The sequence below is a fragment of the Lycorma delicatula genome, chromosome 1 (assembly GCF_047948215.1).
Source record: "Lycorma delicatula isolate Av1 chromosome 1, ASM4794821v1, whole genome shotgun sequence".
NCBI classification, from domain to species: domain Eukaryota; kingdom Metazoa; phylum Arthropoda; class Insecta; order Hemiptera; family Fulgoridae; genus Lycorma; species Lycorma delicatula.
Genome location: NC_134455.1, coordinates 372,828,272 through 372,849,565, shown reverse-complemented (window position 1 = coordinate 372,849,565; position 21,294 = coordinate 372,828,272). Strand labels below are relative to the sequence as shown.

Genomic DNA, 21,294 nt, shown 5'->3' with positions numbered 1-21,294 from the left:
AATTAATTATGTAAATAAAAAGAATGAGAAAATATAAATAAATAAAAAATTGGTTAATAAAATCCTTTAAACATATTAACGTTAGATATTACTACTCCCATTTCCTGCGAACTAGTCTCCGGAGGTTTCTCGTAAAGTAGTCCACGTATCTAAGTTGGATATGAGTGGCTTACCGTGGTTGCAAAGGTTTTGTTTGAAATGATTACTCGATGGTCTGTTTATGGAACTTGTAAAACGTTGAGGAGCGTTTCTCACTTTTTCTCTTTTTTTCATTTTTCCTGACGAGCATGCATGAGTGCGTGGTGTAATTGTTAAATGAAATATTTCTCATAAAGTAATTTGAAACTACTGAAAGAAAAAATTTAAAACTAAATTAAAATATGTCGTTTAACTAGTAAACGGAATTAATTAGCAGCAATTTATCTCAGCAAATTATAAAAAGATTGGATCAAGCATTGACTGGTCATTCGTTGCATTTACGTTCCAGAAAATGTTGGCCATTCTTTATTTGAAGAAACTCCAGAATATAATAAAAAAATGAATCTTTCATACAGAGGTGAAGTATAAATCCATGTGATTAAGTAAACGCGTAGACTAATAATACCCCTTATATTCTATCCATATTATTAAAACAAAACAGTTCACTTTCTTGATGACTTAAACATTCTATTTCAGAAATGAAGTAACAATGACAAATTATTAAAAACAGATAGTTATGATCATGTAGCTGACTATTGGGCTTTCAAAAGAAGGTGCACCGTGAATAAATTAATGAACAATAACGTATGCGTTGTCAGTTAGGCAACTCCTAGGGTGAATATGGCATTTAATAAAAAATTGAAAATTATATTACCTCATTAAACATCCATTTATTTTCTAAACATACCTTTTTAAAATTATTAATTTAATTTTTAAAATAATACAAAATATTGAAATTGATAATTAAAATACATAACACAGATATAATTCTACGCAAATTAATTAGTCGCGAAATAAAAACCCGCGCAAAAATCGGATGAACCTTTGCGCATATGTGTTGCGCAGCGTCTCCAGTATGGCCTTCAATCACGCCGCGTCACATCGTTTAGTTCTGAACACGCAGCTAGCACGTAAACATGTCTACAATAATAGCATATCCCGCCAAGTGTGAAGTGCGTGCGGTAATTCGATTTCTTCAGGCTGAGGGGTGTAATGCAGCTGAAATTCATCGACGAATAAGTAATGTATACGGTGAAACTTCAATGAGTGCAGCAAAGTGCGACAATGGTGCAGGAACTTGAAAGCAGGACGTACAAATGTTCATGATGCAGGTTGTCAGGGAAGGAAGCGAGTGTCAACCGATGATCTCGTTGAGCGAGTGGATGAGGCAATTCGAGAAAATCGTCAGTTCACAATTTCTGTATTGAGTGATTCGTTTCCTGAAATTTCAAGGTCAGCTCTCTATACCATTGTGAGTGAGAGACTTCAGTACCGCAAACTGTGTGCGAGATGGGTTCCCAAGATGCTGTCCGACCATCACAAAATAAATGAGAATGGACGCCTTCCTAACGTTTCTCCAGCGCTACAATGAAGGTAAAGATTTTTTGAACAAAATTATCACAGGGGACAATTTCGAAACTTGGGTCCATTTCGAAACTGAAGAAACAAAAGAACAATCCAAACAGTGGATGCATTCTCATTCTCCGAGTAATCCAAAGAAGTTCAAGCGAACCTTCTCTAACAGAAAGTGTATGGCTACTGTGTTCTGGGACCGGAATGGAGTTCTCTTGCGGGAATTCATGGAACGTGGCACGACCATCATTACAGCCTCATACTGCGTGACTCTTCAACGTCTACGAAGGGAAATTCAGAATAAGCGGAGAGGAATGTTGTCATCAGGCATTGTCTTTCTACATGACAATGCTCGGCCGCACACTGCAGCTATAACAAAGAAGCTCCTGCAGCGTTTTCGTCGGGGAGTGTTTGATCACCCACCATACAGCCCGGAATTGGCTCCATCCGATTTTCACCTCTTTGCTCACATGAAACGATGGCAAGGAGGACAACATTTTGGCACAGACATCGAGCTGCAGACCAGCGTTGAAACATGGTTGAAAACACAGGCGGCTCCGTTCTATGACGAGGGTATTGGAAAGTTGGTATCACACTACGACAAATGTCTAAATCGGAGTGACGACTATGTAGAGAAATAGCATAACTATGTAAGTACTTATTACAAATAAAAACTTTTTTATTTTCACTGTGGTTTTAATTTCGTGACCGATCGACCTTGAAAAAATAACCCTCGTATATATATATATATTAACATATATATTTCCATTAACATGGAAATGAGCTTCATTCGACATTCACAAGTTTTCAATGACACCGGGATGAACCGTTGATTTTAACTACTGTACAGTTTACTCTTTCTATAGATTGAATTGAAACTCCTAGTGGAGTATTCGTTGAACGGTTGTTTGGCTGAAACGTGTTTCCGAGCAGAAATTCGAGGTCTTCTTGTGATTTAGGCCTGAACAGCTTCAATATTCTTTAGGTTTGGTGAGTTTGTGGAGCTCCTAACGATTTCTTCTTTATGGCTGAACCCGTCTTCTCAAAATTCTCAAATCATGTTTTAACCACATGTCAAGATGGAGTATGATCATGACGTCCTAAATTGAAGTGATGCTGAAATTATCTTCAAGCAACAGTCAAACTTTCATCGTTTTTGGAATACGCCTTCACGACAAACACGCGTTGTTAACTAAATGGAAAAGTTGTCCCTACCTCAACAGCACAGTGCTGCCACCTCTATTCGCCTGCCACGCGTTTCAGAATTTCCCGTTTTCCTGATACATTCTGTTTATTCCCATTAGTCTTATCAGGTGTGCTCCAATATTAAAACGAAAATAATTTTAAAAATGCAATCAGCAATGAACAGTAAGTAAAATAGTTATAAGAATGTTAAAGAAACAAAATTAAAGTTGCTATGAATAAATATTATTAATTATTGATAATAGTTAGATCAATATAAATTAATACATATAACATATTGTAACAAGACCAATACGGACCTGAGTAACGGATCCCTGTCAATTAAGAAAAAAGTAGTCGAAAATTATAACGGATGGAATTCGGAAGGGATCCTTTCTCTAAGGGGAAAAGGTCCCTTTAATAATCGTTCTTTGGAATACTGCCCACGGCACACTTACAACAGATATTGTTCAATGAAAAGAGGTTACCGGACCAGGGTAGGAATCTCTGAGAAAATGTAAGGACTCGGACGATCATTCTCACGCATCAACTTGGGTCTGGTTCTGCAGGTCAATAGGATAGGAGTATAAATACTCTAGGAAAGACGAGTTAAGATCAGTTTAAGCGATCAGAGTTTTAAGCAAGTGTATGAAGCAAGTATTAGCATATATACGACGCGATTGTAAGACGGCGTTAACTGTCAACGTGTAGTACTGCAGGGTGTGATCGACGTGATGTTACAAGCATTCGATTGTGGACAGTACATTATAATACATTTTGATGAACAATGCGTAAGTGCTGGTCCAGCCTTAGTGGTAGTGGGTAAAAAAAAAGGATGTGGACAGTACATTAGCGCTGGAAGATATCGGTGAGTTACTGATAGATAATTAATGAAAGGGATAAACTTTCAATTCATTCATAAGTTATAGGGTAGTTTTATTTATGAACAGTAAAAGAACTTTAAACTAATCATATCTTTGTAGTAATACAATACCAGTTGTTAAAGGTATAAATATTAGTGATCATGATAATGCATTTTGTCAATGGGACTGAATTCTGGTTTTTACGATTTAACGACCTTAAATAAGTATTGAACTTACTTTAAATTTTATTCTGTATGTAATCATTGTTTATTATTATTATTATTGACATTTATTATTATTGTTATTATTATTATTATTATATATAATAATTAATATTATTATTATTATGTTCTATATTCGTAAACTAGTATATTGTAATTACATAAACATTTTTTAAATTACTAATCTCTCAATATCCTAATCGAGCCGCGAACACGCGACAATATAACAAATTATGAAATTTAACCTGGTTCTAATCCCGGCCAATTATGACATCTTTTCTTACGCTACTAAATTACATCGGCCTAGTTTTGGCTCGCGTGTAGGCACTGTGGAACTGCAGCAACCCCTATTTCCACTTTATATTATAACATTTAATATAATGAGTCCTTTTTTTCTTTTTTTTTATACTTTTCTTAATTTTTTTTATACTTGTACAATATATAATCCTGCTGTATGCGAGGGAAAGAGAGCACTGTCGCTTCCGTAATCCCGACCCTGGCGTGTTGGTGGAAGGTAGTTCTTTTAGCTTCGCGTGTGTTGTGCTTATATACCGTGTACCATATTATTGAATGTGATAAAGTGTACAATTAGATTATTATCTTGCTTCCAGCTATTCTATTGATTAATTTTTTTCGGTTCTTTTATTTTACAGAAAACTTTAACCATGGCCTTGAAAAGGCCCAGAAAAAAGTTTTCTGGAGCAGCACTCCCACTAACTTTAGCTACAAGCCGCCACTGCACCGGGCTAATATTGATTTTCCCGATCTTTCGTTAAAAAAATTATCAAATTATTAAAATTCAAACAATAAAATAATAATAATTTATAAAAGCTTCTGTAGTTTGTTTTCTGGTTGATTCGTGCAATTTTTATTAAAATAAAGTGACTATTTTAGTACTTATATAGTGGATTTTTTGAAACACACTACAGTTACATTTGGTCTTTTTTTGTCTTCAGTCATTTGACTGGTTTGATGCAGCTCTCCAAGATTCCCTATCTAGTGCTATTCGTTTCATTTCAGCATACCCTCTACATCCTACATCCCTAACAATTTGTTTTACATATTCCAAACGTGGCCTGCCTACACAATTTTTCCCTTCTACCTGTCCTTCCAATATTAAAGCGACTATTCCAGGATGCCTTAGTATGTGGCCTATAAGTCTGTCTCTTCTTTTAACTATATTTTTCCAAATGCTTCTTTCTTCATCTATTTGCCGCAATACCTCTTCATTTGTCACTTTATCCACCCATCTGATTTTTAATATTCTCCTACAGCAACACATTTCAAAAGCTTCTAATCTTTTCTTCTCAGATACTCCGATCGTCCAAGTTTCACTTCCATATAAAGCGACACTCCAGACATACACTTTCAAAAATCTTTTCCTGACATTTAAATTAATTTTTGATGTAAACAAATTATATTTCTTACTGAAGGCTCGTTTAGCTTGTGCTATTCGGCATTTTATATCGCTCCTGCTTCGTCCATCTTTAGTAATTCTACTTCCCAAATAACAAAATTCTTCTACCTCCATAATCTTTTCTCCTCCTATTTTCACATTCAGCGGTCCATCTTTGTTATTTCTACTACATTTCATTACTTTTGTTTTGTTCTTGTTTATTTTCATGCGATAGTTCTTGCGTAGGACTTCATCTATGCCGTTCATTGTTTCTTCTAAATCCTTTTTACTCTCGGCTAGAATTACTATATCATCAGCAAATCGTAGCATCTTTATCTTTTCACCTTGTACTGTTACTCCGAATCTAAATTGTTCTTTAACATCATTAACTGCTAGTTCCATGTAAAGATTAAAAAGTAACGGAGATAGGGAACATCCTTGTCGGACTCCCTTTCTTATTACGGCTTCTTTCTTATGTTCTTCAATTGTTACTGTTGCTGTTTGGTTCCTGTACATGTTAGCAATTGTTCTTCTATCTCTGTATTTGAACCCTAATTTTTTTTAAATTCTGAACATTTTATTCGTCTACGTTGTCGAATGCCTTTTCTAGGTCTATAAACGCCAAGTATGTTGGTTTGTTTTTCTTTAATCTTCCTTCTACTATTAATCTGAGGCCTAAAATTGCTTCCCTTGTCCCTATACTTTTCCTGAAACCAAATTGGTCTTCTCCTAACACTTCTTCCACTCTCCTCTCAATTCTTCTGTATAGAATTCTAGTTAAAATTTTTTACTAGTTAAAGTAACTGTTCTGTATTCTTCACATTTATCTGCCCCTGCAGATTTGGTCTTAGATTCACGAAACTCCTATTTGAAATATTTTTAAGATTAAATCTATCATTTTAATAAATTTTCGAACTTATCTTGTCCCTGAAATGAATTAGTATAAGCTCTTCACAAAATATTGCCTAATATTTAATGCATAAGTAGTATTTTAAAACACACTGGCTGTGTTATCGACTTGATTTAAAAAAAAAATATTTTTATGAAAAACCTTTTTTTCAACAAAAAGAGTGTTTATATGGAAGTTCAGTTTACCTTTCCAAGCAACCGTACCGTAATTTGGTATCTTGCTGTTAATTATATTTGTTTACTTGTTGAAAATAGTATTTTTATTTAGTTTTAATTTTTTTCGTTCAGTAGTTTCAAATTACTTTTTGAGAAATGTTTCATTAAATCGTTACACCCACTCATGCATGTTCGTCAGAAAAAATGAAAAAAGAGAGAACAGAAGTGTAATTTTATATTTTTAATAAAAGCAAGAAATGATGAAACTGTAAGTAGTTATTTCAAATTTATAATAAAATAGATGTATAAAATCACCTGAAATTAAACAATAAATTTAATTCAATCATAAAAAAAGATAGAGATCCTTCTTTATCCGTAATTGTAAAAAAAATATAAAATTACTGTAAACCGAGTACAAGCTGTAAAGGAAGCACAACATTATTACAACAAACATTTCAGTTCCAGGAATAAAATGAGAATTATATTGAATATTATGTAATGTTATCCCTTCAATGATGGAAGTTGTACACACGCGCGCGCATACACACACACACATCAAGGTCTAGAAAGAAGTTAAAGACCAAGAATGAGAGAAAGGAGATAGAGTACGGAATGAACTGAAGAAAGAGAAAGTCATTTTAATTTTACTCGTTCATTCATACAGTACGTAGAGTAATTGATAATGGTAACAGTGTTTAATAAAGGATACAACATTTGTATTACAAAGGATAGTATGACTAACACTCAATATGCTGGTTACAGTGTATGTAAAAGTTCCTGGAATAAAAGTGTACAAAAATTTATATTAACTATTTGGGTTTGTGAGTACAGACAGGAACAACATTCATTTAGCAAAAAACAGAATTACAATTTTGCTTTTTAATATTTTCAAGACGAATTTACAGTTGAATCATTATTTATGGAAAGTAGAGAAGGTGATAATATTTCTTGTTGGATTAAAAGAGAGGGTACAGGACACGGGAAAATTTACGGTTACTCACTATAGGTACAAACACATTAATATGTTTTATGTATTGTGTATTTCTATAGAATATATACATAAACTCGGCAATTTAGTATATCATGACGTATCGAGACATTATGCGAAATATTTAATCAAACTGGACACGTACTGTAATTCAATCTTCTAATCAAGAATTAGAATATCTGACAGAAACATAGGGTAGTTTGTGGGAGTCTAATCACCTAGATTGACAGGTGCAATAACATGTACACAGTACGTTTTAAAAAATTCTTAATGAATTCAAAGTGTTTACACCGGTGATATAATTCTCATTATGTTATTATATAAAACTACAAAATAACAATATATCCGTTTCAAACTTCGCGAAACTAATATATATATATATAACTAATATAATTGATATTATTTTCTGTAATATCAATTTAAACATTTTTATACGATTTTTTTTCTGCTGTCACTTATATTTCATTAAGCTTTAATTTATATTTTTAATCGAATTATTCAGAACTTTAAGGGTATCCTTCTTCCAGAAGTAATTACACAAAAAATTAGTTAACTTTTTTTTTATTTTATACTAACCAAGGGACTCCTCCCTCTGGTCTCTCTGAGCCCACGTCGGTCCAGGTGAACACCGTAGGCAACCCAGAGGCTCCTGGGGGCCGCAGAGCTCGCTTCGCTCACCTTTCCCGTTTTGCCAGAGGGCTGCGCCCCCTAGACCTTCGCAGTGATCTTTCCCCACATAATTGTGAGAGTAATACTAATAAATAACAATTGAAGTATTCAGGGTTTATAGAAACCCCTGAAAAAGAAACTAAATTACAAAACATAGAATAATAGTAACATTCTTTTTTTCTGTTTAGTCTCCGGAACCACCGTAAGGTTTACTTCAGAGGATGTGTATGAATGTAAATGAAGTGCAGTCGTGTAAATTCTCAGGTCGACCATTCCTGAGATGTGCGGTTAATTGAAACCCAACCACCAAAGAACACCGGCATCCATGATCTAGTATTCAAATCCGTATAAAAGTAACTACTGCCTTCACTAGGATTTAAACCTTAGAACTCTCGACCTCGAAATCAGTTGATTTGCGATGACGAGTTAACCACTAGACCAGACCCAGCCTGGCGGGCAGAATAGTAATAACTATGATAACGAAAGTAAAAGAGCATATACGCCTTTGACGACGAAAAATTCATTAACTTATTTCTGTTGATATGATGATAGAAATATAGAGATAGAGAGTCTTTAAGGGACTGATTCAGAACAATAAACTAAACGAAAACGTTCATGTTGACAATTTTACGCCTATTTTCAGGTATTCGTGTTACATTCATTTTAACAATTTCAGAAATATCTCACTAGAAATAAATGGCAATTAATTACTTTTGTCAGATTTCAGTACTAGATCGTGGATATACCGGTGTTCTTTGGTGGTTGGGTTTCAATTAATCACACATCTCGGGTATGATCGACCTGAGACTGACGATACTTCATTTACATTCATACATATTATCCTCTGAAGTAAAACCTTACGATGGTTCCGGAGGCTAAACAGAAGAAGTCAGCTATATCGTACCCAATTTGAATAAACCAATAAATGTCATTTTGTTTACAATAAAAGGCTTAATATTTTATCTAATAGAATATAATTTGAAAAAAAAAATTGTTTACGGGTCTAATTAATGAATAAAAATTTAAATGATAGCCATTTTGGAATTTTTAAAGATAAAAGTTTAGGTAAGTTATTTATTTTATGAATATTGTAGGGTACACGTAAACCAGATTTCATTAAAATATCTCAGTCGGAATTTAAGATAAACACATTTATTGAAAAAAACACAAAATGGCAGACAAACGGGAAAATGAAGTGAGATAGGAAATTTCACGAGAACGTTTTTATTTTTATATTCTGAATCAGTCTCCTAAGTTTGGTTAACACCCACACAGTCATTCTTAAAATAATAAAATTTAGATTTTAAGTAAAACTTTTAGTAAACAATTTTTGAGCGTAATTTTATTTTACAGTCTATTTAAATGGTTTGATAAAGAATCAAACCATTTAGCAAAGCAGTTTATTTGTAATATTTAACATAAAGCAATTTAGTAATAATAAATAAAAATCTATTAATTCATAAATTTTTAAGTAATTATTCAAAAAGAATATTTTATTTCTTACTATCAAACAAACATTACAATATAATTTATATTATATTAAATTATTAAAAAAGGTTCCACTTTTAACAACAGCTTGATCAATTAAGCATGGCTTTTTAGAAATAAAATAAAAAAAAGTAAAAGTTACTGTAACTGACATAATAAAAAATTGTATTTATCGTGACTATTTTGTGAATTGTTAGATACGGTTTGGAGCCTTAAAAATGACATTAAAAACAAATATAAAAAATATTTTCTATAATAATTTATTTATATTTTGAGTAAAATAGGTACAAATTAAAAAAACTTTATACGCATCGGTATTTGCGAAACAAATCAAAATCGTATTTATTATTAAATAAATCATCATCAAATATGTTTTATATATTAAACATTTAAAGAGGATGTTAAAATATCTGTTATTCATAACAGATATTTTATATCCTAATAACAAATAGGATAACAAAAATAAAAAACTTGATTCTAACTGTGTGGGTTATTCAAACATTAATTATAATTTTAATTGGCATCATATAGCTTATCGTGTGTACAGAAATTTAAAAGAAAAGAATAATTAAAAATCTCTAATATTATGTATCTACATTCAAGTTCGTTTTATTTTTATATTCTTGGTTAACTCTTTAGAGTTAAAAAATATTTTTTATATATGTATAATAGAACAACATTAAAATACCTGATGATGCAAAAAGGACTTCGCAATTTTAAAAGCGTATAAAATATTTAGATGACTTCAGATTCGGTTGAGGTTAGATATTCTTAAATCGCGTAACCTATAAATGGAAACCGCGCGAAAATACCCGTTTTCAAAATTAAATTTTGTTAAACTTATAAAAACCTAGACACAACACCCCACACACACACCGTCCCACGAAGAGAAACAATTTAATTCAGTCAGCATGCATATGCGACTCCCTCCGGAGAAGGAGGCGCATTGTTCTCTCCAAATAACTAGGGCCCCGGTAGGCGTATTCCTGCTGGCCCATAAAGTGTTAGTAGTATCGAAAGGATTTCAGCGGATGATGGACTGAAGGGAAATAACGCCGGGAGTACTAGGCTAAAAAGCTTAGTCAGTAAATAAATAATTTCACGCTGGTCTGTACGGATAGATAGGTACGCAAATTATCAAATCGTCAATAAATAAAACTTAACATTTATAAACCGCCATTAAAAAACACATGAAACCCGCCCGAAAATAGAAAGGATATAGCAGCAAGGGACATTGTCCAGGCTTTGCGCGATTTAGGGAGGAAATATTGAAACCTCAGCCAGGGTCTTGCGTTCCGCTCCGTTCCATAAACCCGATGATCTTGAATGAAATCCTACAAGAAAATATTTTTGCGCGTCAAATCTAGGGAGCGAGGTGTGGCCATGCAAGATCTACCGAGCTGGAAATCGAATATCAAGAAAATTTCGGACTTCTAGGCTACACTTTGGTACGCAAGTCAAAAAATTTGATGTAAAAATTTGAATGTAGGACAACACCAAATAAATATTTAAATGCTAAATTTTACCCTGTTTATAATTCGGAATTTTCTTTCTACTCCATAATATTTAGCACAAATGAAATTTAACCACTCAGAGAGCACCATTCCCCTCCCTCCGTCCTCGACCAAGGACGAAGCGAACGATCTTCGATGATAAGGAAATTAAAAAATTTAATCTCGCATATCTGCCTCACGCTCAGGGAAAGGTACCACAACTCATCTTCGTGATATCTCTGCATCCACGGTTAGGTGGATAAGAAAGGAAAAACATACTGCAGAAAAGATCCTGACAAGTATGATTTCGATGTGTAACTACAACTGGTGAGGTGTCATGTATTTATTAAGAAACTTCACTTTTGAGAAGTTTGACGCTAACGCTATCTAACGGAGTGCAACACAAACTAACCGGGATAAATTCTAAAAACCGAAAGCTTTTAATTAAATAAAATTACAAAACTATTTTAACTGATTTAAGTATTATATTAAATGTTTGTTAAAACAGCAAAATAAAAATTATTTAACTAATTTTGTATATTATATATTTTTATATTATATTATTATCAATCATTATGTTATATTTTTATTATAATATTTTTTTCATATATTTTTTAAAAGTAATGTCAGAATCAGAATAAGGTCAACTTATATAATCAAATATGGGTATAGTAAAAAAACAACCTATCCAATAAAATACTTCTCATAAGACGTAAATATATTAAAATCAATCAATACTGGGATCAACCCATTAAATAATATATATATAATTTTTTAACCTGATTTAATAGAAGTAAAACATTTTTATTTATTAATCTAAATAAACAACCTCATGGGATAACTGAAAATTATGGTTTTAAACTAATTTAAAAGTACGAAACAGCAGAAAATAACAAAAGCCTTTTTGCAGTAATTATTCTCATAAAGATTTAGCAAAGTACATTTTGTAACTCTACTTTTACACTCTCTCTCACAGTGCCTACGCATGGTCTTTTTTCACGACTAAAGTTATAATATAAATGAAACAAAACATTTTAGAAGTTTAAATATAAAAAAAAACTTGTTCGAATACCGTTTATAAAACTTCAAGATTATTGATAAAATAACTTCTATTAATGCAAAACTATCCAAACAAACACATTTAAAACAAAAAAGACCACAAATGATTTAGGCGTACGAGTATAAAAATGTGACCATCTTGAAAGAATGGATTAAAAAACATATTCAAAGAAATGTTATGATAGATGTCCTCTACAATCACCTTGTTAGCTGCCAAAAATTTCCTTTTACTTTATACATTTTCAATTTTTTTATATATTATCATAAACCATGTACATAAATTTTTACAGTGGGTGTCTGATATTTAATAAAAAGTGGTAAATAAATTTTATTTGGTACAGTAAAATTAAAAACACTGAAAACAAAGTTAGATTAATATAATTAATTACAACTGTGAAACTGGTGGAGATTTACTCAGGAATATTGAAACAGTACGGAGAAAGGTGTTTAAAGTGCAGTAACTTGTATAAGCAGGTGGAACAGTTTTAATTCGTATTTAAGAGATAACAATTAGATATGTTAACATATCTTACTTTACTTAATCATTGCATCAGTAGAAATGAGTTCTTTAAGCAAAGACGTCATAAATATTTGAAGAAAAGATAAAATAGAAGGTCTTGGGTTCATCTCTATAATTTAACCAATGTTAAATTATAAAAATTTAAGTTAAATGTTGCTTTAACCTAAAGCTGATAAAAAATATAACTAAAATTAAAAAAATCAGACCGGGAGTAAATGGTCCTTGTTTCTGGATACACGTAGGTAAATGGCGACAAAATAAGTCACTAAAAATCTAATTCACAAAAAAATTTTAACATTTGACCTTAGTTGAGCTAATAAATATAAAGTATTAGTCCTGGATGAAGATAAGTTCAAGGATATAGGTTTTGACATTTTGTTGTGAAATTTGATTTAATTGAATTAAGAGAAAAAAAAATACTCGCTGCAGTTAAAAAATTTCCTGCATCGAACAACTGTTAATAACAACAAGGAAAGAGATTATTCTTTTACGTTAATAAAATACGTAATTCACGTTTTACTTATGTTGTAACATTTTTATAAAAATATATTTAAAAAATATTTCTGTATCCGAGAACCATCTTTCTGTTGAGGATGGTTCGTGATGAGTGACAAAGAGAATGAAATGCTACCATCAACAACAAACTTTATAAAGTTAAAAAGACTTGTCACGGTGGGGCTCTTCATACACGAATAACCGTCGAGAGAAGGTTATTATTTTCCGTTTGCGAATACGCACGAAACTTACTAATGGACACCTCATGTATGAAACCGATTCACCCGTTTGTGTTCGCTGTGACTGCCAACTAAAGATACACCATATCCTTGTGGACTGTGTTTCTAAGGCGGCATTGCGTCGGAAATTTAATTAGGGATTAAAATCCAAAATATTCTAGGAAACAATGAGACGATGTTATTGAAGTGTATTATTGTTTCTGAAGACCGTGTACCATTCGAATATTTAATATTTAATGTAATATTTATTTATTTATGTATACCAGGTTACAGAGTAACAGCACAGTGACATGATGTCAACAGTATTCTGCAGAGATGGAAGGCATCTGTGCGCTATCTGGCGTGTAAATTGTAATTGTAAATGTACCGATAAATGTGTAGTCTTGAACAGACTCAGGTCGATCACTCCTGAGACGTGTGGTTAATTGAAATCCAACCACCAAAGAATACCGGTATCCACATTCTAGCATTAAAAATCTATATAAACGCAACTACCTTTACAAGGACTCGAACCTTAGAACTCTCGACTTCGAGAATCAGATGATTTTGCAATCAAGAGTTAAAACCACTACACTTATCCGGCGGGTTAATATGTCAATATTATAATGTGTTTTATTTTTAGTGTGTTATTTGAGGTTTGATTGTTAATTTTATTCTTTATATTACTGTTATTTAATTTATATCTCCGTTAAAATTTAGCGTCGATGACGTTGAATTTGTTTGGTTATTTTAAAAGTACTGTACCCCAGACGCTAATACCGAATCTTTGTTGTGAGCCCCAAAACACACACACAAAAAAAAACAAAAAAAAAAAAAACGAGAACCAGGCCGATCTAAATCACAAACGTCAATTTTTTCCGGAAAAAAATTAATATTTAAAATTAATCTATTATTTCGTATTCTAATAGTGTAACCGTGTAGAAAATAAATTTACCAAAGATACTTTTACCGCAATGGTCAATTGATAAAATAAGAAGTTTTCAAACGTTCAAAGCTTTTGGTACGATATAACTAAATCTTTGGTTTGCAAAAGTTCTAACCACGATGAAAGTGATATTTTAAATCAAGAATTGAGAATTAAATGGCAAGATCTTCGTGGGTAAATGTCCGGTCCTTACCCATTAAGATATTTTTCTTTAGTTTACGAATAAATGGTAGACATCGAGTCATCTTTCGTTTTGTGGTTTATGACATAAACTATCTTACTGTAAAGTTCAGCGTGTCAAGAGAGAAGAAACGCTGAAATGCGTATAATATTCTTCAATAATATGTTTTATGCTAACAGACATCAATTGCAAATAATAATTATTATTATCGTATTTTACGAATCGTTTCTCAGATATCATATCGATTAGTGTGTGTTTGGCTGATCGTTAAAATCTAGAGAAAATTGGAAAATTAATTAATTACAAATGAAGCATTATTAATATATGCTTAGGAATTTCAGATTTATTCAATCGATTGCTCTATAACTGGACCAAAAATTAAAAAAATCTGATGTGAACACCACATGACTCCCTTATACGTCTATTGAATTATATTACACATTTTTTGCTGCTCTTCATTTAAACTTATTTCATTTGAAATTGAGATATGATCTCCAATTTTTTAATAAAGTAGACAGTTACACAATTGCTAAAATATTAGTTTTTATTAAAATCAAATATTTATATAGTTATTAATTCAACAATCTTATTTGAAATATTAGAATAGAGTAAAAGTCCCTTTATTATTCTTTAAATAAATGTAAGTCTTATATCTATCTAATACTATGTTTTTTAAATTATTATGAAGTAACATCGACAAAATGAAAATAAAAACAGAACAGGAGAAGGTTACTAAATTTTATAGCGATATTTATTACCAAGTAGACTAACAAATGTATAAATAAAAATAATACGATTCTAAATTGTAATTTTCAGTTATATTATATTAATATTGTTATTATATTAAATAATCAGATGTTTCACCAAATCTAATGTGGATACCATATGACTTCCTTCTATGTCTATTAAATTACATATACACATTTTTAAAAGTACATAAAATTTTATTTCACTAATAATTTCTGATTCCTTTTCATATTTTTTTTATTGCTATTATTGAATTATTATTTATTGAAAATTTTCTTTTTTACAATCAGAGGTTAATAATTATTAATAAATCAATTTATTTAAATTAAAAAAAAAATCTGAAATGAAGTCGGATTCGATCCGATGTACCTTCCCCTTTGTAAGATCCAAATATTTCATTAATTAAAATTTTATTTGGCAAGAACTCTGGAACCAATGAAAGTAAGTACCACTTATGATATATTGTAGAAAAGTTCTCAATAAAGACTTATTATTGCAGTTAAGAAAAAGTCCAAAATCCAAATTTTTGGATTTTGGTATTTTTTGGACACTTTGGTTCAGTAGATTGCAATTAAAAGGGGAGGTGCACAACTAGATGTTACAACAATCTTAAATCCAAACTTTGTACGTATGTAGAGACGTCACGTCGAAACTAGTCAAAATGGATTCAGGGTGATCAAAATGGATATTTCTGTTGAAATCTGAAAACCAAAACTTTTCGCGATCCCAATACTTCCTTTAGTTAGTACAAGGAAATAAAAAAGAATATTAAAAAAAAAAATTATTTTTAAAAATCAATTCGGACGTACCAAATACGAGCTCTAAGTGATACCGAATGATGTACAAAGCCTTTTTTTTCTTTTTCTGTTCAGCCTCCGGAACCAGCTTAAGGTATTACTTCAGAGGATGAATGAGGATGATATGCATGACTGTGAATAAAGTGTAGTCTTACTCAGTCTCAGGTCAACCATTCTTGAGACTAGCAAACAATGAAGAAGTGTATTAAGCCAAAAGTTAGTGGTAATAATACATTCTCCTCAGAAGCAGTCATTAACATGTATTGGTTCATTATTTAGATAAAAAAGGTGAACACAGAATTATTTTACATTCGATATTTTTTGAATGATTAGACTTAAATCAACCGTATGACAAAATATAAATTATTTTTGTACAGTTGAAAGATGAAATATTATCATATTATTCACATAAGAATTAACAGCCCAGTACTATTATTGGAAATCTTATCTCGTCATAGTAATAGCATATCGTCATTTTACTTCTCAGAAAGCATTCCACAGTAAATATTTCTTTCAATTAAATAATTTTTAAAAATAAACGAGTTCGCCAAGTTCCAAACAACTATTTATTCAAAACAATTCTTTTATCATCTCGCAAAGTTAAAGGTTACCCTTCCCAGATTAAAAATTTGATAAACATGCGGTAAATTTGATAAGCGTATTTGTACTACATTGCGATTTATTCCTTTAAATTACGTACTCGAGATTAAAAATAATAAAATTTAAAAGAAGATTTAATTGTTATTTAAAAAATGTGATAATATAATTTATGTAACCATCAGTCTATAATCTTTAGTATCCTGAAGATATAATAAATTGAAACAGGTAATTTAAAATATAAAAAATAATATATTTAGTTACACGATTGAGAATATTATAATAATGGAACCATCCTCCAGTTGAAACTGGATACATGAAAATTTTAAAAAGAAAAAATAAATGGTGAACTTAGAACGTCATCAAGTCCAAGTAAAATTTTTATTTTGAAAAAATCGTGTTTTGAGAAAGCATATTTACTTCATTTCTTCTTTTGCTTTCCTGGTATTATAGCTCTAAATCTGTGTTGGGTCATTAATAAAAATAGGGCATTGGTTTTTTTGCATTCTCGATGTTTCATGACCCAGGGATTTTATAAAATAAAAAAGTGGGGGTAAAACACACCAACACACGTAAGTACACCAACATACGTGTAAGTGTATTTAAAGCTTAATAACTTTTGATTGGATAAACTGATTTTGACGAAATTTAGCATACAGACTCATATATAAAAGAAGCAATTTGTTGGTAAACGTTTGGGGACAATACCTCCAGTATGTGGGGTAGATAGTTTCTTTGGGGTCAATTTTCTCAAAATTTTGTTAACATTATCCTACTTTATATTAAGCTCAGGACATGCCTACATGCTTAAGTTACCATTATTTTTTTTTTAAATTACCTTCCAAATTCTCTCCTTTCCTCCAAAATCGAAAAAAAGGTATATTTCTATCTACTGTATATTTTTTAAACCGAATTTTTTATGACTTCGTAAACACAATAATAGTGCAAGTGGTTACCCCACAAAAAAAAAAAATGCGGGCAATATTGCGGGGGTTGGAGAGACGATCAAAGCTTAAAAATATCGAGTTTTTGAATTTAAAAAAAAAAATCTTATTTTTCCATAAAGCAAGAATAAAACCAATACCAGGAAAATATAACAGCTTTGTTGTCAGTATTTTTTTATATTAAAATAATCTGATATGGACACCACATGACTTCCTTGTACGCCTTTTAAATTACATATACACATTTTTAAAAGGGCATAACATTTTATTTCACTAATTACTTCTGATTATATATATATATTTTATTGTTATTGAATTATTTATTATAAAGTTTTTTTTTTACAATCACAAGTTAATTATTAATAAATCAATAAAATGTATGTATTTAAATTAAAAAAAAATAAAAAATGAAGTTGAATTCGAACCGATGAGCCTGCCTTCCCCTTGTAAGATGAAAATATTTCATAAATGAAAATCTTATTTGGCTATAACTCTGGAACCAATTAAAATAAGTTCCATTTATGATATATCGTTGAAAAGCTCTCAATGAAGGCTTATTACTGCAGTTAGGAAAAATTTCAAAATCCATATTTTTTAGATTTTGAGCTTTTTTGGACACTTTTGGTCCAGTCGATTGCAATTAAAAGAGATTGGTGCACAACTAGATGTTACAACAATTCTAAATACAAAATTACAACATCCTACGGCTAATCGTTTTTGAGTTATGCGAGATACATATGTACGTACAGACGTCACGCCGAAACTAGTCAAAATGGATTCTGGGGTGGTCAAAATGGATATTTCCGTTGAAATTTGCAAAAAAAAAATTTTTGCTATCGCAATACTTCCTTTACTTCGTACAAGGAAGGTATTTGACCCGTATATTTTTTTTATGTTTGTTCGCGCATAACTTTTTCCTATTAATCCGATTGAAATAAATGTTTCCATCCATCCATCCATCCAGGTGGTACCATGATGTTGAAAATATTTTTTAGATACAAAATGTCGGTCTGAAAATCGCCAAAAAAGATTTATTTCGCCGTCCGATGGGTAGGTAGGGAATGTGGAAATCCTGATATAGAATATCAGGATACTTGTGGAATATAACGCATACTTATAAAATATAAATATGTTGCTGTTGAATATAAGTAGAACATATGTATGCTGTGACGCATACTTATAGAATATGCGTCACGTTAGATTATTTATATAGTCTTCTGTATTTAATGTGAGTTTCTGCATAAGACATGTAGCACCGTTAATAAGACCCACCGGGTTGGTCTAGTGGTTAACGCGTCTTCCCAAATCAGCTGATTTGGAAGTCGAGAGTTACAGCGTTCAAGTCCTAGTAAAGCCAGTTATTTTTACACGGATTTGAATACTAGATCGTGGATACCGGTGTTCTTTGGTGGTTGGGTTTCAATTAACCACACATCTCAGGAATGGTCGAACTGAGAATGTACAAGACTACACTTCATTTACACTCATACATATCATCCTCATTCATCCTCTGAAGAATTATCTAAACGGTAGTTACCGGAGGAAAAAGAAAAGCACCGTTAATTAGTCATCAAAAATCGAGATATCTCGTCTTAAAACCTTTCAGACCCAATTATATGTTTATATAATATACATATATATATATAGCGTCAGTGGGAATCTTACAATTAAATATACATGCATCACATTACATGGTCTTTATGTCGATTCCAGTTTTTTAATTAATTATTTTGTTTATGGTTTAAAAGTTTATTGTTTATTACAATTTTATCTTAAAAAGTTGTAAACTCCACTTATTACTGGAAAAAAGGTTTTAAATGTTTTTATTTTAAAATGTTTTATTTATGTTTGAAAATGTTATCTCGATAAGATCAGTAATTATCACGTTATAACTACAAAAAATAACTTCTTTAGTTGACTGAAACATCTTATTTTATTTTCAGTCACTCTGTAGTAGATAAAATTACTCTTAATGTAGATAAAATTAAACAGAAATTCCAGAATAATTAAATAAAATTAAACAGAAATTAAATTAGAAAATCCAAAAATAATACGATTCTAAATTATAATTTTAAATTAATATTAAATCAGATTTTTCACCAAATCTATTATATATATATAAAATAATAATAATATATATATAAAAAAAGGCAATTTAATAGGCATTATATTGGTGATTATATATATATATATATATATATATATATATATATATATATATATATATATATATAATGCCTATTAAATTACATTTACACATTTTATAAGAACATAAAATTTTATTTCACTAATAATATTTTTTTCATTTTTTTATCTTGGAATTATTATTTATTGTAAATAGTTTTTTTACAGTCACGGATTAATAATTATTAAATCAATATATTTAAATTAAAAAAGAAAAGTTAAAAATAAATAAATAAAAATAGTTTAAAAAAACAAAAGGAGATGAAGTTTGATTCGAACCGATGTACCTTCCCTTTAAGATCCAAATATTTCATTAATTAAAATTTTAATTTTAATTTCGATTGCAGTCAAAAAGAGAGGTGTACAACTAGATGTTACAACAGCGCTAAATCCAAAATTTCTACATCCTACGGCTAATCGTTTGAGTTATACGAGATACATACATATGTAGTCGTCACGCCAAAACTAGTCAAAATGGATTCAGAAATGGTCAAAATGAATATTTCCGCTGAAATCTGAAAACCAAAATTTTTCGCGATCACAATACTTCCTTTATTTCGTACAAAGAAGTAAAAACACACAAAACTAAGTAATTGTCAGAAAATATTTTTCTACTTATCAGTAGTTGGGTACTAACCAAGGTTTCAGAATATTAGAGGCTCTCAGCTGTCTTTTAAGCTTATTTTTAACATATTTCCTATAATATTAAATCTTTTTGAGAACAGTAGTAACAAAATTGTTTAAATATTAATATATAAAAAAATATTGAAAAAAGATGATGACTCAGAAAATCTGGATTTGGTTTAAATGTAACTAACTGAAATCTACTTCTGTTAATTAAGGTACCAAAATAAGCGAAATAAGGTAAATGAAACAGATTTTGTTTTCATAAATTATTCGACGATCTTTTTTGGGTTACATCTATATGAAAATGAATAAAAACTTTTAAAATTAATTATTCAAAAAGACTCCATATTTTTTTAGATTGCAGTTTAAAGTGATAGATAATATTATCAGTAACTATTTACATTAAGAAATATATATATATATATATATATATATATATATGTGTGTGTGTGTGTGTATGTGTGTATTAATAAATATAAATAAATTGCTGGCGAATACTAACTTAAATTGTACGACAATGAAAAATTAAATTTGCTATTAATATTTATAAATTTATTTATTTATGCAAATAAAATCGTCCAGGTTTTCATGGATTGTCATAAAAGCGCGCTGGAATAATACAAACATATTAAAATTGACGTCATAATTTTTCGCTTTATTCATGCATATTAAAAATTATTACCCGGGGAGCGGTAAAGCAGCGAAGAGGCGGCTAAGGCGGTCGCGACAGAGCAACACAGTAGCAGAAGACAGCACGTTCTTGTCGCCATCTGATAGGATGAAAAGTGTAGCTGAGTTCGAACGGAGCACCAACTGGTTGTTGCTCACATGCGCCTACGTCCTATATACGTTTGGTGCATATGTGTTTACCATGTAGTGAACAACCTTTCCGTCAGTATCGCGCGTGGGGGGACTTTCTCAGATGTGACTCAACCTATACTATATCATGTGGGTTTCCAGCGGGGTTCAACCGGATTAATATCGTTAAATTATTACCTATGAAGGATTCCAAATTGATATTTAAGAGACGTTTGCTGTATAAATAGACTTATACGAATATATT

The 21,294-nt window shown here is 30.8% G+C and overlaps 1 protein-coding gene and 1 non-coding gene across 2 annotated transcripts in view; both read right to left on the bottom strand.

Moving 5' to 3' along the window:
* The window catches only part of LOC142317276 (lysozyme-like), a 51,509-nt gene extending 30,437 nt beyond the window's left edge, over positions 1-21,072 (bottom strand). The window contains exon 1 of the mRNA XM_075353689.1: positions 20,914-21,072. Within this exon, the coding sequence (XP_075209804.1) occupies positions 20,914-21,001 (88 nt within the window). The 5' untranslated portion in view covers positions 21,002-21,072. The remainder of the gene's footprint in view (positions 1-20,913) is intronic.
* Positions 11,009-11,225, bottom strand: LOC142318575 (small nucleolar RNA U3). Its single transcript, XR_012754962.1, has one exon. It is a non-coding gene; the product is annotated as a small nucleolar RNA U3 (small nucleolar RNA).
* Positions 21,073-21,294: the final 222 nt, after the last annotated feature.